The 20,779-nt window shown below is 70.6% G+C and overlaps 3 protein-coding genes across 3 annotated transcripts; 1 reads left to right on the top strand and 2 right to left on the bottom strand.

The window, feature by feature from the left end:
• Positions 1 to 11: 11 nt before the first annotated feature.
• On the bottom strand, positions 12 to 1,246 carry GDPGP1 (GDP-D-glucose phosphorylase 1; the record flags this gene model as incomplete). The annotated part of the gene is made up of 1 exon (XM_082488996.1): positions 12 to 1,246. One exon carries the CDS (start codon positions 1,244 to 1,246, stop codon positions 155 to 157), a length of 1,092 nt encoding a protein of 363 aa, XP_082345122.1. The 3' UTR covers positions 12 to 154.
• Positions 1,247 to 1,317: 71 nt separating this feature from the next.
• On the top strand, positions 1,318 to 4,534 carry CIB1 (calcium and integrin binding 1). The gene is made up of 7 exons (XM_082488906.1): positions 1,318 to 1,390; positions 1,540 to 1,574; positions 2,153 to 2,255; positions 2,665 to 2,818; positions 3,110 to 3,228; positions 3,311 to 3,399; positions 3,682 to 4,534. The coding sequence occupies exons 1-7, from the start codon at positions 1,340 to 1,342 to the stop codon at positions 3,701 to 3,703; spliced, it is 573 nt and encodes a 190-aa protein (XP_082345032.1). The 5' UTR covers positions 1,318 to 1,339; the 3' UTR covers positions 3,704 to 4,534.
• A 1,623-nt stretch (positions 4,535 to 6,157) lies between these two features.
• On the bottom strand, positions 6,158 to 14,284 carry SEMA4B (semaphorin 4B). The gene is made up of 14 exons (XM_082488854.1): positions 14,167 to 14,284; positions 11,244 to 11,404; positions 10,845 to 10,907; positions 10,637 to 10,735; positions 10,380 to 10,491; positions 10,116 to 10,232; positions 9,842 to 9,999; positions 9,192 to 9,373; positions 8,879 to 9,029; positions 8,527 to 8,737; positions 8,321 to 8,436; positions 7,966 to 8,129; positions 7,797 to 7,891; positions 6,158 to 7,644 (listed from the first exon to the last, which is right to left on the bottom strand). The coding sequence occupies exons 1-14, from the start codon at positions 14,267 to 14,269 to the stop codon at positions 6,866 to 6,868; spliced, it is 2,511 nt and encodes an 836-aa protein (XP_082344980.1). The 5' UTR covers positions 14,270 to 14,284; the 3' UTR covers positions 6,158 to 6,865.
• Between the last annotated feature and the right edge of the window lie 6,495 nt (positions 14,285 to 20,779).

Raw genomic sequence — 20,779 nt, 5'->3', positions numbered from 1 at the left:
GGGGGGGGGGGGGGGAGGCGGGCACTGCCGCGTTGCCATGGCGACGGGGCGGTGCCACGGCGCCCCCAGGTGGTCACGTGGTCCGGCACGCCGCCGTCGCGCAGCGCCCCCTGGCGGGCGGCGCGGGTGCCGGTGCGGAGGGGCCCGTCCCCGGTCAGCCCGCCAGGAGCCGCGCCAGGTCCTCGCCGAGGCGCAGCAGCTGCGGCTCCGGCGGGAGGTGCTCGCGGATGGCGCGCAGGGCCTCGTCCTCCGTGATCTCCTGGAAGAGCCGCGCCGCCGGTAGCGGCAGGTAACCGGCCAGCTCGCACAGCGCCACGTTGAAGGCGGCGCTCGCCTTGGCGCCGAAGCTGGGCCTGCGCGCCCACAGCAGCACCCGCAGCCCCCGCTCGCCGCCCGCCCCGGCGCCCCCCGGCGGGTCGCCCCGCGTGATGAAGACGTTGTAGGCCAGGCCGGCGTCCGTCAGGTGCTCCGCCGCCCGGCACACGTCCCGGGCCACCGCCTCCAGGTCGGCGGGGCCGGCGGCGTAGAAGAGGAAGGCGGGGGCCGGGACGCCCGCGAGGAAGCCGAGGCGGAGCGGCGGGCAGAGGGGCCGGGCGGGCGCCGACTCCACCAGCAGCGGCCGGTCCAGGTAGAAGGCGTGCAGGTGGAGGTGGTTGACGGAGGCGCACCCCCCCAGGCCGTTGAAGCCCAGGCGCAGCCCCGGGTGGGCGCTCAGCAGCGCCGCCTCCAGCCCGCCGCGCAGCAGCGGGGCGGTGAGGGCCTGCGGCAGCCCCCGCGCCGGCTCCGGCAGCAGCAGGACGTGGCCCCGCTCCAGCGGGCTGGCGTTGATGGCCACCAGCAGCGGGTCGGGGGCGGCCGGGCCGCCGGGCCCCCCCCCGGCCCTGCGCAGGCGGAGCAGCACCTCGCCGGGGCGGAGGCGGGTGAAGTTGAAGGCCCCCGGGTCGAAGGGCTGGCGGAGGCTGCGGACGGCCTGCGGCGGGCGGCGCTCGGTGCCGCGCTGCGCGTTGAGCTGCGCCACCAGGCGCATGGGGCCGGGCAGGACGCGGGTGGGCAGCGGCCCCAGCCGGTACCGGAACAAGCCCCGCTCCATCCTGTCGTTCCAGCCCTCCAGCAGCGCCCGGTCGAAGCGGGAGGGCGCGGAGCCCGGCTCGCCCCCCCAGCCGGCTCCCTGCAGGACGAAGTCCTCCTCCCCGTAGACGAACTCCTCCGGGCCCGGGTCGCCCGCCTCCTCGCGCGCCGCCGCCATGCCGAGCTGGGGCGGGGCCGCGGGTGGCCGGGGCGGGGCGTTGCCATGGGAGCGGCAGAGTGACGGGCGAAGGCGGAAGCGGCGCGGGCCGCCATGGGGGGCTCGGCCAGCCTGCTGCCGCGGGAGGCGCTGGGCGAGTACCAGGTGCGGGGGGACCGGGGCCGGGACCGGGGCGGAGGGGGCTCGGCCGTGGCGGGTCGGGACACGGGGACGGAGCTGCCCCGAGGCCAGGGGCCCCCGGCGCTGGGGTGCCCCGGGCCAGGCCGCGGTGCTGACCCGCGCTCTCCCCGCAGGAGCTGACGTTCCTGAGCAAGCAGGAGATCCTGCTGTAAGTACCGCCGCGGGGTGGGGGCACCCGGCCCTGCCGGGGTCGGGCTGCTGGCCCTGGGCCCCGAGTACCTCTGGGGCCAGCCCGCTCCCCTCTGTCCCCAGGAGGGGGTTTTCCTCTGCCGTGGGGGTGCGGAGGGTCCCGGCCCTGCTGCGGGGCTTCTCTTCTGCTTAGCAGAAGGCGGGAGGTGCCGATCCCAGGCCGGGCCTCGGGGGTAAAAGGGCATAGGCCTGGCCGGTGGTGCCCTGCAGAGCGGGGCGCTGGCTGCGGGGTTGGCCCGAGTCGGCTCGTTCCCCCTCTGCAGTCCCAGCCGTCTGGGGGAGACAGGCAGCATGGCTGGCTCCTCTCCCCCACTGGGGTCCCCGGAGCAGTTGTGGAGGCGCTGCCTTTGCGGGACCACCCAGGCCAGCACGCTCCTGCCCCGGGCTGGCTCTGCGCGCAGCTGGCAGGGAGCTGTGGGAAACGGGCCGTCTGCCTCTGTGCAGCGCTGGGAAGAGCTGCCTGCGCTGCCTGTGCCCAGAGGGCTGCCTCCTGCTCCGCTCACGCCACAGAGCGTCTCTTGTTCTTGCCTCTTCAAGTGCCTACAAGAGGTTCAGTGAACTGCTGCCAAAGGAGGAGAGGGAGAATGCCTGCTCCGCACGGGTTCCCAAGAGCCAGATCCTGACGTTGCCTGAGCTGCGGGTACGGTGCCTGGCAGACAGTGGGACTCGCTGCTGCTCCCTGGGTCTGGGTGTGTTTGGGCAGGGCCCTGTTTACCCACTGTGGCCTTTGGGGTGCCGCTGCTCTGCCCTCGACGTGCTGCTCCAACAGTCACCTGGGGAAGCCGTTCCCTTACCACACATCAGCTGTGCCAACAAACAGCTTCCTCGTCCTGACTGTGCCATGGAGGATCCCAGAGATCCCCACTGTGCGGGGCTGCTGTTCTGGGGAGGCACAAGACAGGCACGGTTGCACTGTGCACGACAGACCGGTGGCAGAGTGGGGTACCTGCTTGTGCATGGGGTCAGCCCCAGCCTGCGGTCAGTGTCTACCGCAAGGGAGCCGGCCCAGCACTGCCCAGCCCTGCCCTGAGCTGTTCCTGTCTCGGCAGGCAAACCCCTTCCAGCACCGGATCTGCCGGGTGTTCTCCACCTCGGACGATGGGGACGACAGCATATCCTTTGAAGACTTCCTCGATATGCTGAGCGCCTTCAGCGACTCTGCTACCCCAGACATCAAATCCCACTACGCCTTCCGCATCTTTGGTAAGACTAGGGGTTGATACCTTGTCCTGGGGTTCCCACATCTTGGGGGGAGCAGTATGAATCGTTGTTCAGGAGTGCTAGCTGTGCCATTGTAGCACCCACAGGGATTGGTGGCTTTAGGAACTCCCTGTGGAAATTGCTGGTTCAGCATGATGACGTGCACTGAGAGGTGCGGTGTGGAGCCTGCTGTGTCCTCAGGTCACCCAGGCCCTCTCCTCACCAAGCGTGGGTGCTTGTGACTCTCTGGGGTCACTGCGGCCCTGCCAAAACCAACCTTTTCTCTCCCCAAAGACTTTGATGATGATGGGGTGCTGGACAGAAAGGACCTGGAGAAACTGGTGAACTGTCTGACGGGGCACGTTGAGGAGTCCCGGCTGAGCAATGCGGAGATGGAGCAGCTCATCCGAAATGTGAGGACCATCAGGTGGGGCACAGGCCACTGCATGTTCCCAGCCTCGCAGAGCTCACCACTCGCCTTTCCCTCCCCTACAGATCCTGGAGGAGTCCGACATTGACAAGGATGGCACCATCAACCTCTCTGAGTTCCAGCATGTCATCTCCCGCTCCCCAGACTTCACCAGGTACGGTGGTCTCCAGTAGCACAGCTTGTCCTGGGGGGGCCTCTGGGGTGTTCGCCTGGCCCGATCGCTGTGCTAGCATTGAGGCAGAGCTCTCGGTGGTAGTGAGGCAAGGCTACCCCATACGAGGTCTCCCGTAACAGCAGCAGGAACTGCATCCTGTGCTAGCTCTGCAGAGAGCCTCTCCTGCACAGGGTAACGCTGCCTCCCCGTAGCACTGGGCACTTGCAAACCATTTGTGCGTGATCCAGCAAAAAGGTACAGAACATGTCACGTCTCTTTCAGCTCCTTCAAGATTGTCCTGTGAGAGCCCTGCGTCTCTCCAGCAGAACTGCTCCTCCAGCTGTTGCAGCTCTTCGTGGTCTCAGACATTTCCTCTTTTCGTGAGCGGAGCGGCAGTGGTCCCTGTTCCTCACCAGCCCGGCAGCGCCGCACAGTGCCTTAGGCAGGACATCCTCCTGCTCCCCTTTCCCTCCCGGCAGGCGAGATGGCGGGTGTCTCTGCAGCCTGCGGAGGTGGGGCCCCGGGAAGCTGCCTTGCCTGCAGCCCCAGCCCATCTACCAGAGCAGGCAGGAGCTCTGCTCTCCCAGGACCGGGTTTTAACTCCTTATGCAAACCAAGGGCAGCTCTGGGGGCAGAGGGAGGCACACAGAAGTGCTCCTGGCCAGAAGCCACGCTGCACCGAGCACAGCCCCTCTCTGCCCTCAGTACCAATTTGTGCCTTCCACTAGCAGGCAGGGAGCTGCCTCCCCCCACCAAGCCCCTGCCCGGCTCTCCCGTCTTCCCGGGTGTCTCCCTGCTGCAACGTGGATCCGTTTCTCTAAGCAATAACCCAGACGTGGATCCATTTCTCAAAGCAATAACCCAAATGGCACTGCAGCTGTGCCATCCCGGCAGCAGAGCTGTCCCCACCACAGCTGCACAGGACACCTTCCTCCACCACCTGGCGAGGCAGCACAGCCGGGCTCACCCTGTGCTGCCTTGGCAGTGACCATGCTCGGGGCCCGCTCTCCTTTTCCTCCTCTTTTCCTCTCTGCCCCCTCCTCTGGCTCAAGCTCAGCAGCTGCTCTGCCTGCCCTGGCCTCTTCCTCCCTCTGCTCCTGCGGGGACACAAATAAAGGGCTCTGGTTTCACCCTCTGCTCTGTGCTGCCTTTGTCTGGCTGCGGGGACGGCGGAGGGGGCTGCTCCTGCACTGCTGCGGGACCGGTGCCACGAGGGGTGCTGGGGACACAGCCTCCTGCCAGGCCCCTCTGCCTGCGTGCCAGCCGCAGCTCCAGGGGACGGGTCCCACGTCCTGCTCGGTGACAGCCCTTTCCGCGGGCCACATCCCTCCTCTAAAACCCGGGACTGTTCTCAGTGGCACAAAGGGCTCAGCTCTCTGGCGAGAGGCACAAAGGGAAATCCAGGGCAGGCGAGCAGCTACCTTTGCTGCGGGCAGCGCCGGAGCCTTTTGTGTATGTTCATCCATCAGGCTTCGCCCTGGCTTGCTGCCAGCCGCGGGCAACGGCCGTGCCTGCGCTTTGCAGCGAGCCCCCAGTCCCCCCCCAGCAGTGCTCCCACCGCGCCAGCAAGCCTCCTCGCTGGAGCCGCTCGGCAAGGCAATGTCCGGGCTGCGGTACCACATGCTGGGGCTGGTGCAGTGCCCGGGGGTCCTGCTCACCCCGCAGGAGCACCCGTGCTGGGGTGGAGTGGCTGACGGCTGTCTCAGGGCGCCAGCGCAGCCGTTTCTCACGTACCAGCTCCTCACTCCCGGCAGTGCTGGCCCTTCCAGCTCGGTGCCCTGCGGTGCTGATGGTATCTGCCTGCCGCGGCCTGTGCCCCTGCGGCCCCGGGGGCCATGTCTGCTGGCACGGCACCAGCCAACGCCTCCGGTGGCTTTTTTGATGTCCCAGAACAGGCTGGGCAGGAAGTTCAGTGCGTTGGTCCAGCCGGGAGCGAGGCAGTGCCCATCCCTGGGGGATGACCTGTCCCAACACGCCAGCTTGGTGTGGAGCTCACCGCTTCCCCCAGCCTCGTGCTCACGCTGCTGGCGCTTCCCAGGCAGGAGGGATCACGAGCAGCACCACATCGCAGGTCCCGGTCGTTGGCCATCACGGACTTGGGTCCTGCTGGCAAAGCAGCTGGGGTCTGCCTGCAGCTCTGTGGGATGGGGATAGGGACCTGCCTGGCCCCTGGGCTGGCAGTGGGGTCCCACGTGCAGCACAACACCATGGTCCTGGGGAAGGGGGCTTCCACAGCCCCTCTCCTGGGCACCCACTTTTCTTCCTCCTGGTCACCTCTGCTTTCCTCTGTTTCTTGGGGTGCCAGGACAGCATCACCCCATCACTCTGCAGCTCCCTGCACCACAGGGGTCACTCCACTCTGCTCCCACCAGACTGCCTGCCGCAGCATGTGTCTCCATGCACGGCCCCAAAACAGCCGAGTGCTGCCTGAGCTCACTGCCATGGCTGCACGACACCCTGACAGCGGGGTCACAGGGACCCTCCAGCACCAGCCCTGAGCAGCATCACTGCAAGGGCTCGCAGGGACCTCCCAACGCTCAGCCAAGCACACAGCGACTTCACGGAGCTGATCACCAGTGCAACCCTCCTGCCCCATCCCGTCTGTCCATCCCTGCCCAGCAAGGAGCAGCCGGCCACGGGCAGGTTTTCCCAAGACTGCAGTGCGAGCTGGACACAGTTTCTCTCCCTGGAGTGGCCGGCGTGCTCCCCTGGCCCCAGGAAGGTGCCCAGCCCCGCCAGCTGTGCGGGCGCAGCAGCACACACGCGTACAAAGGAGACACCTGGACTTTATATAAAAACCACAGACGTTTCTGCACACGCACATGGGGAGGTGGTGGCGAGTTGCTGCCCAGGCGGTGCAGGGCGAGCACCACTCCCCGCTCCCTTCCCAGGACACGATTCACATTTTTGACATATTAAAAACGAACCAAGCACAGACACACAGCACATGCCGCCGGGTCGCTGCGCCGGCACTGCCCGGCCACACGCGTGGCTCCAGGTCCCACGGCGGGACGTCACAGTGAGTCAGGGCGCGAGGGGGCTGCGGCCACCCCCTCCTGCCCTCTGCATAGAGGGGGCCGGGGCCCCGCGGAGCCAGCAGAGCCAGGGCCGCACCAGCAGCCTGAGCCAGGCGCCGTGTCCATCCCTGCGGTGGGGATGCCGGGCTGGGGGAAAAGTCCTGTACATCCCTGGAAGGCACGCAGCACCCCTCGCATCCGGAGCCTCTAGCACCGTCCCGAGGAGCGGGGCTGGAGCAGCCAAGGCGATGCCTGGGGAGCTGCCAGGGCAGCCGAGCCCCGAGGGTGACGAGGTGGTGCCGGCCCTGCCGGCTGGGTGGGTGCCGCAGCGGGGCACAGGCTGCGGACATGCACACACAGACAACACAGACCCCAGCCGCAGCGCCGCGGTCCGGCGAGGCTCAGCAGAGCAGAGGCGGTCGTGGGTGAGGGCTCGGCTCTCGTCCCTGTCACACCACCGAGTCCTGGATCTCGGAGCCCAGGCGCACCCGGGGTCTTTGGCAGGCGGGAGACACCTCCACGAAGCTGTCCCGGACGTGGAGGGGCCTCTTCTCCGATTCGGAGAAGGCGCGTGGGGGAACCCCTGGAGGCTCGTGCACTGGGGTGCTGACGATGTAGTTGTCCTGCAGGGCCTGGTAGCCCTTGTGCTCGGGCACCGTGCTGGGCAGGCTGCTGCCATTCAGGGGCAGGCTCTCCACCGGCTTGCGGGGCGGCTTCTGGTGCCGGCCAGGATCGCCGGGCTCCAGCAAGGCTTTCATGCCGTCACGGTGCCGGTGCAGAAGGAAGAGGGCCAGCACCAGGACGGCAGTGGCAAAGAGCACGCACATCACCAGGAACTCAGTCCAATAGGTCTTGCCGTCCAGCCGGGCCGCAGCGCTGCCCACCGCAGAGGTGCTCCGGGATGTGCTGACGGTCTCCAGGGCATCCCGGCCAGTGGCCACCTTCCTGCCGGGGTCTGGTGGCCCACGGACCGGCTCCTGCACGCCCACGCAGTAGCTGGCCATCAGCTTGCGGAAGCCCTCCTCCAGCGACCAGCACTCGTAGGTGCCTGCCCGCTCGGGGCTGCCCACCAGGATGAGGGCCCCGTCGGGCAGCACCAGGTAGGAGGCATTGACGGGCGCCCCGTCGTGCAGCCAGCGCCGCGAGGCCAGGTTGGAGAGCAGCCGGCACGGCAGCGGCCGCACCGCGTTGGGTGGCATCTGGATCCGCTGGCACGGGGAGCCTGAGGCTGTGGGGAAAAAAAACCCATGGGGACATCAACGAGGCCGTGGGGACCCCAGCGGTGGCCACGAGGGTGATGGGGGTTGCCAAGCAGGAGCATGGGGCACGTGGGAGCCGTCAGCAGACCCAGCGCCATGGGCAGAAGCCGCAGGAGCTCACCTGGGGGCAGGAGGATGCGGGGACGGGGCTGGGAGGTGTTGAGCAGTTGGCAGAGCCGCTCCGTATCAGCAGCCTCGATGTCCTGCGCCCAGAGCCTGGGGACAGAGAGGGGTCAGGGCGGCGGGGTGCCGCAGGGTGCCCGGGTACGGAGAGAGGGTGCAGCACTTACTGGGGGTGCGCCGGCGGGTGCAGGGTGACTCTGCGGCAGGCGCCCCGGCTCCAGGCACAGAAGGGGTCCCGTGCCAGCACGCACTCCCCGCAGCTGCGGTACAGGCTGCAGTTGGCAAAGGGCACCTGAGCCACTGCTGTGTAGCTGGCTGCGTAGACCAGGCCCTGCAGGAGGGGGGCATGGCGGGGTGAGGGGGTGGCCCCGGCACCACACAGCAGGGTCAGCCCCTGCCCATCCCTGCCCTGCCGCGCTCCCTGGCGCCCAGCCCACGGACAGGACCTGTGCCACACAGGCTAAGCCCACAGCATTACCCCCCACCAACCCCAGCCCCGGTGTGCCCGTGCCCGGCTCCTGCCTGGTCCTGGTCCAGCAGCAGCTGGAGAACGGGCTGGCCGGCGGGGAAGAGGCGGATCTCCTCGATGATGTGCACCCCATGGTTCACACGCACAGCCTTGTGCAACCGGCCGTCGTCTGCAAACACAAGGGCTGCGCTGAGCGAGGCCGGGGACACACAGCGCACCGGCACCCGCCCTGCACCCGCCAGCCCCCGGCTGCACCCACCCGTGCCCAAGAAGAGGACGTCGTAGGTGCCGTGGAGGCCCTGTGCGCGGTGGACACCGATCTGCTGGTAGCGCAGGCGGCTCTGCAGCAGCAGCGGCTGGCTGCGCACGGGGCTGTCCATCAGGAAGTGGTCCTTGATGAAGTTCAGCACCCGGTCTGGCATCTGGAGGGATGAGTTGATCTTCAGGTGCCGTGTGTGGCTGGTGATGCACTGGGGAGAGAGGAAGGGGCTCGACTGGGGCACGGGACAGCAGGCAGGTGGGCGGCCGTACCACGGCAGCCGCCAGGACCAGGAGAGCGCGAGGGGCTGCCCTGTGTCCTGCACCCAGGCAGGCACTGAGGAGGCACCTACCGTGCCCGGCCGGGGCTCCGGCACGGGGCCGGTGTCTGTGTACCACTGCTGTGTCTCGCGGTTCACCTCCTTGTAGAGCCCGCCGAAGGCCTGCCGCACGCTGCGCATGGGGAAGGCGCACACGGCCGAGCTGCCCAGGCCGCCCTTGTTCCTGGCAGGGCAGAGGCAAAGCCCACGGCAAGGTCAGGCACTCTGGCTCCCCCGAGCCCCCTGCACTGTCCCGGGAACCTGATGTGTGGCCAGAGCCAACCCGCACCCCCCCGACTGCCCTGGGTGCTCCCGGATCCCCCACCGACCCCTGCCCGCTGCTCACCACTGCGAGGTGAAGACCCCGTAGAAGAGCGTCTCCCTCCAGTGCAGCTCCCCCGGGGTGAGCACGAAGACATCCTGCAGCACGTTGAAGGGGAAGCCGTCCTCGGGGTGCGAACAGAGCAGCTGCGCCTTCAGGAAGGTCGTCCACCGCCGCTGCAGCACGCGCTCCCCGCCCTGGTCCCCCTGCACGGCACAGCGGGTCAGCGCACGATGCCACGGCCACCCGGCAGCGGGGAGCCCCACGGGGCTGGGGGAGCGGAACAGGGGTCTGTCCATCCATGCAGCGGTGCCGAGGCCCCGGGGGAACAGCCCCGGTGTTGGGGAGCCACAAGCGAAGCAGCATGCCCAGGGGAAGGGAAACATGACCCAAGAGGTGTAGGGGGCCGGTGTCTCCTCTGGTGAGGGAGCAGAGGAGATGGGGAAGGGTGGCTGCCACCAACGGGAGCAGTGGGCTCAAGCCACAGCCTTGGGCTGGGCACTTGGGAGCCATAACTGACCCAGAGGGATCTCCTGTGGGTGCTGGTCACCTCCTGGTGTCCAGGAACCATGGGATGGAGATGTGCGGGGTGGTCCCACACCTCCTCCAACCCCAGCGATGAGTGACAGCCTGGGCATGGCCCCCCGTGCACACCCCTGCTGCCCCGTGCCCACCTTGCACACACGTGCGATGCGGGAGACGATGGTGTTCTCGAAATAGTCAAACTCCTTGCCAGTCTCACTGAAGAAGAAGTAGACTTTGTCGTCATCGCCCTCGGGGTTGCCGGTGGGCAGGCTCTCCCGCAGGTAGGCTGAGCCCACGAAGACTGGGTCTGGGGACACAGGCACGCTCAGCATTGCCCCGCCGCCGGGGCCAGCCCTCGTCCCCATGCCTCCTCCACCCTGAGGGACGGAGACCCCGACCCGTCGTGCCAGCCCCGGCTCTCACCCTGCAGCCAGTTGAGGGAGTTCTCTGTCTTGAGGGCGATGCGGCTCTCCTGGCTGCGGTAGATGGTCGGCTCATTGCCCTGGAAGTTGCTGACGGTCCCGGCATAGAGCTCGCCGTCTGCCAAAGAGACGTTCCCGCTGGGACCCGCCACCCGGCACAGCTCTGCTCCCCCGCCAGCGTCTGTGCCGGCCTGGCCCCGGTTCGGCCCGGCCGAGCAGCCGAGTGCTGCAGAGAGGGCGAGGGTCCCGGGGCAGCGTGCCTTACCGACCATGACGGCCGTGGACCGGTACTCGGGGTCGAAGGGGCAGCGTCCCTTCCCATCCTCCAGCAGCACCTTCCCCGATGTGTCCCGCTCCAGCCTGAAGTGCTGCACGTTCTGCGACAAGACCAGGCTGTGAGCCAGCGGCACTGCCAGAGCCCACCCCAGCGCCCGGGACCCCCGCTGCAGGGCCCTGATGGCGGAGGGGGAGCCCACACCCCCAGCGGGACCTGTGGCCCCCCGCCCCGCTCCCCGTGCTCACGATGTAGGCGCAGGCCGGGCTGAAGGCGCAGGTCCCGCAGGTGTAGAGGTGGGTGCTGTTCAGCTGCAGCAGCATCTTGATGTAGTTGTGGCAGTCTCTCTGCAGGGGCGAGAGGACCCGGCTCAGCCCTCCTGCCTGCACGCACCCCGCCACGGGGCACTGCCCGCTCCCCCACACCCCCCAGACGCCCACCAGCAGCAGGGCTCACCTGGGGGTCCTTGCCCTTGAACACACACTGTCTCTTCTTCTCCTCATCTGCGCTCCAGGGCAGCTGCGGAGAGGGGACAGTCACTGGGAGCCCCCCGTCACTGGCTAGTCCCCACACACCACTGGCGGAGCTCACCCCCCCCCCAGCATCAATGTCCTCCCCATCCCAGCTGGGCTGTCGAGGTAGCCACTGGCTGTCCCAAGCACCCCGTGCCCAGGACACCCAGGGCAGCTGCCTCCGCGCTATCCCAACCAGCTCCCGAACGTGCAGCAGCTTGCACAGATCCCGAGTGCTGCGGGGGAGCCCTGGGGAGGGAACCCCTGCACCAGAGCTGGCTTGGTGCCCCCCTTCCCCTTCCCGCAGTCCCATGCGGGGCTCGGCCCCTGTCCACGGGCTCACCCTGCGAGCCGGTGCCCCGGGCTGGAAGTGGCTGGTGTTGAGGGCAATGAGCAGCTCGCGTGCCCCCAGGTAGAGGGTGCCGCCATCCGGGCTCAGCAGCAGGGCTGTGTAGTTGGACACACCGGGCACCTCGAACCGCTGCACGACCCGCTCCGCCGAGTCTGGGGAGGGAGAGCGATGGGCATCAGCCTCACGCAGCCCGTGCGGGGCAGCACCTGACCCCCCCAGGGTCCCCACGCCACGGCTCACTCCTGGCCCCTCTGCTCGGCACCGCTGCCCTGACCTCGCGCCTCAGCCATGCCGCCCGCACGGAGCCGCCAGGGACGGACCCGACTCTCCCCACGTGGTCAGACACATGCGGCACCACAGTGAACCGTGCACGGCTGCAATAGCGCCCGAGGGCAGCACCCGTGCTGCTGCGAGCACCACGAGCCACTGCCTTGTCCCAGCCCTCGGGGACAGCCCGGGGCTCGCCACAGCAGCCCTGCCCGGCCCTGGGCAATGCAGCCAGGTCTGCGCTCGCCCGGACACATGCAGCCCCCGGGGCTCAGCCCGGCTCGGCCCCGCGGGGACCCCAGGCTTGCGACAGGGAGGGGCGGGTGCCGGGACCGGCTGCCCACCCTGGCCCATGGGGCAGCCCCAGTGGCTGCCAGTGCCGGACACCGGTGCGGAGGCTGCCGGCTGAGTCAGGGAACACCCGTGTCCCGTCCCGCGTGGGTGGCCTGGCCCCGGAAGCCCTTCCTCTCCTGCAGCCGCTCTGAATCAGATGGGCCTGGCTGCATCAGCGGGACACGTCGGGCTGACTCACGCTGCCAAGAGCCTCACCCCTGACCCCCAGTGCCCCGGGGACGCCCCGACCTTCCCCGAGCCCCTGCCCGTTCCCAGATCCCTGCCAGGATGGCCCTGGGGCTCCCACGAGCCCCCGCTCGGTGCGAGCCAGCGTGAGGGCTCAAGGTGCTGCAGTGCCGGCAGCGCTGCGGGGCTGGATCCTGCTCCTCTGTCCCTCGCCTGTCACTCCATGAGCCCCGTCTGCCGCTGGACATGGCGGCATCTCCTCCCTCACCGGGGGCTCAGCTGGCCCAGCACCGGCCCCGGCTCTCCCGCAGCAGCGCAGAGGGAAGGATGCCGACGCCCCCCCAGGGCATCCCCCCGTGAGGGGTCCTGCACCCCAGCACCAGGGTGACACTGCCCGTGGCGGGCACAGCCCAGCGCAGGCAGCGGAGGGGCAGTGGGGGCCCCTGCGCCCTGCAGGGCCGACCTGGCCTGGGAAGCTGCGGGAGCCCGTGCCGGCTGCCAGGGGACCTGTTAGGACAAGACCTGCTTCTTCCAGACAAACCTGCTGGAGGCACATCCAGCGCTTCCAGGGGAGCAGCTCACCAGCTCCTCCCTCCCACCAACCGCAAGCCCCAAGCGGCCCTGCTCCCCAGGAGCCACCGCCGGGCACGCACTGCCACCGGGAGAGTGGCCATCCTGCGCCCCCCAGCTGGCTCCCCGTAGCAGCCCTGGGGGTCCAGGTCGGGACCCCCAGGTAGTGCCCGTGAGCTGCGGCCCCTGCAGCCAAAGCAGCGTCTGCAGGTGGGCAGAGCTTGGCCAGAACCGGTCTGTGCAGGCAGGGCCGGGCAGCGTGGCTCGACGCGGTGTGGCACTGCATGGCACGATGCCGAGCTGGGCTGTCCTGCTGGCTCCCGCTCGGTGGGTCCCAGACCTTGCTGGTGCCACCACAACCACCGTGACCGGCGGTCACGGGAGCACGTGGTGGGGCCACGTCCACGCCAACGAACCGCAGCACGCTGAGCCAGGCGGTGCTCGCAGCCGCCCGTGCCTCGCTGCCAGAGCCGGCCCGGCCCAAACCACTGCACCCTCCCCAGCTGCCCAGCCGGCCGCCAGCACGGGATGGGCTCCGCTGGCCGGCGGCAGCTGGATTTAGCCACCTTCTCCTGGCAGCACAGCCAGCCCAGACACACGTGGGCGGCCCCCACCATGCCACAGCCCCAGTGCCGGACAATGGAGCTGGGCCCAGCAGCTGCCGGTGCCGAGCCTGAGTTGCCCGTGGAACGTGTCCCGCTGCTCACCCACCCCACACCAGCTGCTGGGGAGCTCTCCGCAGGGCGAGAGGGGTCTGCAGGACAGGCCCCCGACTTGCGAGGGGCATTGCCTGGCCTAGAAGCCTCCTGGCCGTCCTTCCCCAGCCCCTGCCCCACTGCAGCCCCGAACCCTGCTGGGGCCGTGCTGCTGATGGGGCGGCGGTGGGTCCCGGAGCAGCCTGGGGTGAGGCACAGCACAGCAAGGGGCTGCGCAGAGCCCGCGGGACACAGCTGAGAGGGGAGGGGGCCCGCAGGCACCCCAAACAAAGATGAAACCGCACGGCAGGGCCGGCGGGCAGGCAGAGCCCCCATGGCCGGCTCACCACATCCCACGCTTGCACAGGCTGCGGCTGCCACTGCTGCCCTGCACGCAGGGACGCGAGCACCCCCGGGTGCCCCAGACCCGCTCACACCTTCGCTGCGGGTCCTGGCAGAGGGAAGCACCCCTCTTTGCCCCTCAAACCGCACGCGCAGCGCCGGGGCTCTGCCTTCTCCCAGCACCACGGCCCCCAGCCCACGCTGCTGCGCCCCCCTGCCCGGGGGACCCCGCTGCCCCACGTCCCCCCCGTGTCCCCGGGGAGCACAGCCGCCCCAGCCCCACGGCGGGACACGAGCCCCGGCTTGCCGGGCTGGCTGGGAGGGTGTCGTGCAGCCTCAGCACCGCCGGCTGTCACAAGGCGTTTCCACGCGGGGCGGCGTGGGGAGCGGGGGGGCGGGGGGGGGAAGCCCGGGGGTGAGGGGGGGAAGCCCGGGGGGGTGGGCGGGATGCTCAGCCGCCTCGGGGGGGGGGGGGTGACCCCGCGGAGCCGGCACCCCCCGTGGGGCCGGCGGACACTCACCGTAGGACAGGCTGACCCGCGGGACGGGCTCCTGCGCCGCCGAGAGCAGCAGCGCCGCCAGCACCGAGTGCGCCACGACGGGCAGCACCGGCCGCGCCGCCATCCCGGGCCGGGCCGCACCGGGCCGCCCCTCCGCCGCCTCCCGCGAAGCCGCCCGGGCGCTGCAGACCTGCGGGGAGAGAGGGGCTCAGCGGGGCGGGGCGGGGCGGCTCGGCCCCGCCGACCGACCGACCGACCGACCGACCGGCGCCGCCCCCGCCCGCCCCGGCCCCGGGGCAGCGGGGCGGGACGGGGCGGGGCGGGGCGGCGGGGCGAGGCGCGGAGCCCCGTTCCAAGCCGTACCGAGCCCCGCCTGCCTGCACCGAGCTCAGCCGGCCGCCCGGTACCGACGCGGGCTGCACCGAGCCGTGCCGGTGCCACCGGGCGGGGCGGGCAGCTCGGAAGAGGAGGCGGTCGGTTCCCCGCCCCCGCCCCGCCCCGCCCCGCCGGGACCCGCTCCCGGAGCACCGCGGCCCCGTGGGGTACCCGGTGCCGCGAGCTTCCCCGCAGCGCCCTGCCCGGGGCAGCCCTGCCCTCCCTCGGGGGGCGGCGGGGTCCCAGCGGGCAGGGCACGAAGGGGCAGCAGGGACCCTGTGCCGGCCCAGCCCAGGGGCAGAGCCCCACGGACACCCGCGCAGGGCAGCACCCAGGGACACGGGACGCGGGACACGGTCCCTGCCAGCCCTGGTGGCCTGTCCCCGCAGGTCCGGGATGAGCACGGTGGCGGCAGGGCTGCAGTGCGGGCAGGGTGGCATGGGCACAGCATGGCGTGGGCATGGGGTGGGCACCCCGTCCAGCGGGCAGTGCTGGGCAGGACCCGCTGCCTGGGCCCACGGTGGGCTCTGCACCCCAGCCAGGGCGCGGGGGGAGCTCGCAGCCCCCCCAGCAGAAGCACATGCAGACCCCAGAGAACCGCCAGCTCGTCCAGCGGTCTCCATGGCAACACTTTATTAATGACAGCTGCTTATTTTGCCATGGCAACGGGGGGAAAGGGTCTCTCCTCCCAGCGGGCAGCAATCCTGGGGCTGGGGCTGCCTTGCCGCTGCCCCCCACCCCATGTGGGGCAGAGCTCCATGCCACCCTGCTCAGCCAGCCCCGGCCCCGGTACCCCAGGCCATCGTCATCCCACCGGCGGGACCCACAGTGAGCCCCCTGCCCAGGAGAAGCGCCCCCCCCCCACAGTCCTGTGGTGTCTCTGCCCACACTCCCACGCTCTGCCGGCTCGGCACTGCCGCACGGTGCCTGCTGCCCGGGCCATACCTGGCACCCAGGGGCTGGGGCTGCTGGCAGTGCCCCTGCCTCCCTCGGCTCCTTCCTGCTCCCGCTGCGCTTGCCGGCGGCCGACGTCCCTTCCTGGGTCGGGGACAGCCCCGACAACTCCACTCCACCTGCCTTATCAGCACCCTTTGCACAGGAAGTGCCACAGACGGACAGGGTTCTCTACGTCATGGAGCATGTCACCCTGCGTGGGGGTGGGAGCAGACGCTCACCCCCGCAGCCACGGCCCCCCCCAGTCCCACGGCATCCCAGAGGGTCCCCGGGGGGGCTCTGGGGACTGGGCCATCGCTTGCGCGTGGCCGTGGGAGCGCTGTGCCAACACCCCGGTGTGATGGCACGCAGGGACGGGAACCCCCCGCGGGGAGTCCAGCCGCTCTCGGGGCTGGCAGGGAGGGCAGGCAGGGAGGGAGGGCAGGCAGGGAGGGCAGGCTGCCCTGGCTGGGCAGCCCGCAGGCAGCGGAGCGAGGCCAGAGCCTGCGCCTTTAAGCGCGGGCTGCGAGGCGCTCCCGACCGCTGCTGGCAGCCGGGCCTGTTTACGACAAACTCCCATTTATCTCCTCTGCCTGCCCACGCAGGCTGCCAGCGCGGGGCAGCGCCAGGGGCACCCTGCAGCACCCTGCCCTGCTCGCGCACCCGCGCAGGCGCAGCGCCCGGCCGGGCCGGCATGTGCGTGCCTGCGTGCCCTGCGCGGCTCTGCAGGTACCTGCACGCACAAGCGCGGCAGTCGCACCGCCGTCCCAGCCCACCCTCTCTGCCCGCAACAGCAATCGGCGATGGGGAAACTGCCTGGGGCACTGGGCCCGGGCAGCACCAAAACCTGTGGCCTGGGGTCACCAGGCAGGTGGGGCAGTGGTTTCTGTACCAAATTCCCACGCCAGCGCCCTGCACCCTGCTCCCGCGGGCGGCGGGTGCCTGGGAAGTCGGCTGCGGCGCCGGGTGCTGCTGCCTGTGAGGAGCAGGGCCGGGGCTGCGTGCGCCCCGCTGCTGCTGCTGCTGCTGCTGCCGCCGCCTGTGTGCTCACGCCTTGCTCCTGCAGCCTGCCCGGGCGCAGGCAGCGGCGCAGGCAGCAGCGCAAGCACGTCCCCTGATCAGAGACCTGCAGCCGGCTCGCACACAGCCTACGCGCCCAGGCTCTTCCTTCCGACCCACATCTCCTGGGGCTCACACGCACGCCCCCGCATCGGCGCTCTCCCGGAGGCTGCCAGACAACACCAGGCAGTTTCCCCCCTCCCCCCGGAGCCCCCTTCCCACCCGCGGCCTCCTCTCGGCCGCGCACACGCGCAGAGTGTGAGCGCGCTTGCACGCACACCTGCAGCCGCGCGGGCTGCCGGGCCGTGCTGATTCACGCACAGATGCTCCCGGACCCAGCTGCTCGGCGCCCGCAGCTCGGAGATGGCTGCACGTCCCGCTGGAGCCGGGCTGCCGCTGACGGCACAGCCGCGGTCGGCGCGGCAGAGAGGAGCGAGGCGCAGGCACGCCGGCTCTGCTTCGCTGCACCCCAGCAGCCCCAGAGGAGAGGCCCCGCTCGGGACGAGGGGAAGGAGCGGGGGCTGCGGCAGCCTCCAGCCCGCAGCGCAGGAGGTCTAAGCCCAGTGTCGGCTGCGGCGCGGGGCCCGCGGGGCATGGCCAGCCAGGCAGAGCACCACAGGGCTCCCCACAGGGCCCAGGGACTCCAGGGCATCCTCCCTGTCCCTGTCCTGTGGGCACCCTGCCCGAGCCAAGGTCCTCCCACGGGGCCACGGCTCTGCTCTCTGCCCCTCCAGCAGCTACACAAATCCCGCCTGCCCCCGTGCCCCCTGGTCAGCCCTGACCCCGCTGCCAGGACCGCCACGCTCCCTCATGTGGGGTGCCGGTGCCTGTCCGACGGCGGCAATGCAGCCAGCGCCACGCTGCCCCACAGCATCCCCTTCGCACCGGGCATGGCACGCTGTGGGGGCCCCTGGACCCAGCCCGCCAAAACGCTACCATCCCACTGCTCCCATCGCTCCCCTGCCCCACGCTCCTGCGTGATGTCAGGCTCAGCTCTGAGGACTCCGGGGTTGCCCCGTGGTCCAGCTCGCCCCCTCAGTGCCAGCACCTGCCTGCACACGCACGCTGCCTTCCCCCCGTACGCTGCCTGCACCCGCTCACTGCCTGCCCGAGAAGCTGCAGCCCCCGCTGCCAGTCGGGCACTGCTGGCACTGGGCGAAATGGAGACAGTGAGCACACCCCTTGGAGGGCAGGGACGTGATGGACTTGGGCACTTCTGCACCCAGGGGTGCAGGAACTGGGGGGGTCCCGGCTCAGGGATGCGTGACCCTTTCTGAGCCACCCCAGGCTCCACAGAGCCCAAATCAGCGCTGATCTCCTCAGCCCCGCTCACCCCGGCACAGTGTGGTGCTGCCCGGGGGAGGAGGGGGTGCCAGACCCCAAGAGCAGCCACCACACCAGCTGCAGCAGCCGCCCGGGACCACTGGGGAGACCCCACAGCCCGCATGGCCCCAAGCCCACGGGCTGCTTTGGCACCTACAGCATCACCAGGCGCAGCGGCCGCACGCCTGGGACATGCAGCACGTGTGCAGCCTGCAAGTGCCCAGGGCACATCCACACACGCAGCACACACGCGTGCCCCATACCTGATGCTGAGCGTGCACACATGGCTCCTTACGAGGAACCCGTAACACATGTCTCGAGCGCTGTGTGTGCACTTCTGTACCCTCAGCCCAGTGCTATGTGTAACACACACCCGACACACATGTAAACACATGCAGGGAGGCTGACGGGCTGTACACACCCCCACAGCACACACACACCTGGGAACACCCCACGGGAACCGCCCCACGCTGTGGGGTGGGCTGCTGTCCATGCACCCGCCCCGAATGCACCTGCACCCGTGCACACGCACACACACACGCACACTCACACATGCACACTCACACATGCACACGTACACACCCACATGCACACTCACAACACCCGCACCCCCAGGCTCCCTGCCAGCCCCCCACGCACACGTGCGGGCCCCGTGCACACACAGCCCCTTGCACGGCCCCTGTGCGTGCACACCCGCTGCACACCCCTGCACACACCACACACGCACGCACGCGCTCCCCCCTCGCACGGAGCCGCCCGTGCACTCCCCTTACACACAAACACACACACACTCCCCTTACACACACACACGCACGCACACACACACACACGCACACGCACACTCCCCCCCCGCCGCGCCCGGTGCCCCCCGCCCGCCCGCTGCTCACCGGTTCGGCGGCGGGAGCGGCGGTCCCCGCCGGCAGCGGGGGCGGCTCCGGGGTCCCCACCCGCGGGGCGGCTCCGGGCGGCTCCGGCTGCTCCGCCCGCCGCTCGCAACAAAGGGCCGCCCCGCCCGCCGCCCGCCGCCCCCGCCGCCGCCCCGCTCCGCTCCGCCACCGCCACCGCTCCGGGTGTCCCGCCCGCCGGGGGGGGGGCAGCAGCCCGGGGGAGGCGGTTGCTCCTGTCTCGGGGGGTTGTGTGGGGGTGTTCCTGCCTCAGCGTCAGGGGAGGGAGAGTCCCGGGGGGTGGAGGGGTCAGCCGGGCTGTCCCCCACTCGGGGCTGCCCGGGGGGCTACCGGCCCCGGGCTGGTGCTGGCCCGGCCCCGGGACGACGCTGGTGTCCCCAGGCAAGGGTGGCCGCCCGCCGCCCCGCCAGCCTCGGCGCAGCGAGGGGGTCAGCGGCGCCGGGGGGGCGGCAGGGAGCGCGGCTGGGGGGGGCAGCGGCGTGTGCTCCGCCGGGTGGGTGAGAGCCCGCGGGGAGGGGGGCGCTGCGGGGCAGCGGGGGCGGCAGCCCCGGAGCAGAAGCGTCTGCGCTGCACGGCGACCGCGGGGACACCCAGTGCGTGGGCCACGTGGCTCTGAGCATCACCCTGAGGTCCTCGCCGGTGACACCCGGCTCCAGGCGTTTTGGGGTAGCTCGTGGCTCCGGGCACCTCGCGGTGACGCACAGCTCCGTGTGTTTTGGGGTAGCCCACAGCTCCAGGTGTCCCAGCGGTGACACGCTCGGAGCTGGAGGCCGCTGGCAGGGTGTCCGTGGCGCACAGCGCTGCCAGAGCGTGCAGAGAGCCCGGGCGGGCGCGCTGCTCTCCCGGGGTGCAGGAGGAGCCGGGCAGCAGGAGCCGATGGCCCGGGCAGGGGGCTGTGCCGTGGGGGCGTGAGGGTGTGGGGCAGGACACCCAGCCGTGCTCCAGAATGGGGGCGGGGGGCAGCAGGGAGAGCACCCCCAGCCCCGGAGCACAGCTGCCAGCTCCAGCAGCTCCAGCTCGCCTGGAGCCAGTGTCGTGGGCACCGAAGTGCTGGTGCTGGGTCGGGCAGGGGTCCTGGGCAGGGGTCCCAGTGCCAGCCCACCACGGCCCAGCACCCCCTGGAGCATCCTTCCAGCCTGGCTGGGCAGCGGTGCAGTTTCCATCCCTCCTCCTGTCCCCGAGTGCTGCCATCTGCCCGCATGAGCCACTGAACCCCTCGGCAGCCCCACTGCTCCGCCTGACATTGCACCATGTCCCCAAGGCAGCCGTGCCACCGAGCGCAGGCAGCACAGCAGCACTTGGCTGTGCCACGGGCACGTGCAGAGGCTCTGCCACCGGCACTGCCTGCGCTGTGCGCCCCGGGGCCCGCAGGGGTGCGGTGGGGTGCTGTGGGAGGGGGCTGTGCCCCTGCCCCACTGTCTCTCACCCCCGGCCCACGCCACTGCCCGGCAGCCCCTGGGGGGGCAGACTGCTGCCAAAGCGGGGGGCACAGCGCCTGCCCCCAGCCTGCAGGCCCAGCTCTGAGTGGCGCTGGTGAGGGAGGCCCATGTTTGGGGGCAGCACCGCTCACACAGGCAAACACCACGCACTGCCCCGCCGGGCACGGGGTGCCCTTCAGCCTCCCACCCGGTGCCCCCCTCCCATGGGCAGAGACGGGGCTGCCTGTGGGCAGCGGTGCATGCGTGGACAACCCCCCCCCATCCAGGTCCTCGCTCGTCTTCTGTCTGGGCTCTCGGTGTCCCCGACCCGCCGGAGTCGGAGCCCTCCCAGGACACGTTGCTCCCTGGAGCTCGGCCCCAGCGCTCGGCAGCCAGCCCTGCCAGCCCCCGGGGACCCTCCCGGGGCCAGCCGCGCTCGGGGCAGGCTGGTTTGGCAGCAGCCCGGGGCGTGTGGATTGGGCTCCGGCCAGGGATGGACTCCTTTGTTTGAAGGCAGCCCTTTGCTGGGATGGTGCCACATGGCCGCTCTCCTCTGGGCCGGCAGAGCCCGTGCTCCGCGGGGGGACGGCCGCCGCGCTGGCGTGACCTCTTCCCTGCGAG

This window comes from Vanellus vanellus, assembly GCF_965231255.1.
Source record: "Vanellus vanellus genome assembly, chromosome: 11".
Lineage (NCBI taxonomy): Eukaryota > Metazoa > Chordata > Aves > Charadriiformes > Charadriidae > Vanellus > Vanellus vanellus.
This window is presented reverse-complemented; position numbering and strand designations above follow the sequence as displayed.

Excerpts from the sequence above, each read along its gene's own strand:
- SEMA4B (XM_082488854.1), bottom strand. The coding sequence starts at position 14,269 with ATGGCGGCGCGGCCGGTGCTGCCCGTCGTGGCGCACTCGGTGCTGGCG. Across the intron at positions 10,908-11,243 it reads CCGGGGCACCGGCTCGCAGG|CTGCCCTGGAGCGCAGATGA; the intron begins GTGAGCCCGTGG and ends CCCTCTCCGCAG. Across the intron at positions 10,233-10,379 it reads GTCCACGGCCGTCATGGTCG|ACGGCGAGCTCTATGCCGGG; the intron begins GTAAGGCACGCT and ends TCTCTTTGGCAG.
- CIB1 (XM_082488906.1), top strand. The coding sequence starts at position 1,340 with ATGGGGGGCTCGGCCAGCCTGCTGCCGCGGGAGGCGCTGGGCGAGTAC. Across the intron at positions 1,575-2,152 it reads AGCAAGCAGGAGATCCTGCT|TGCCTACAAGAGGTTCAGTG; the intron begins GTAAGTACCGCC and ends TGCCTCTTCAAG. Across the intron at positions 3,229-3,310 it reads TGGAGCAGCTCATCCGAAAT|ATCCTGGAGGAGTCCGACAT; the intron begins GTGAGGACCATC and ends CCTCCCCTACAG.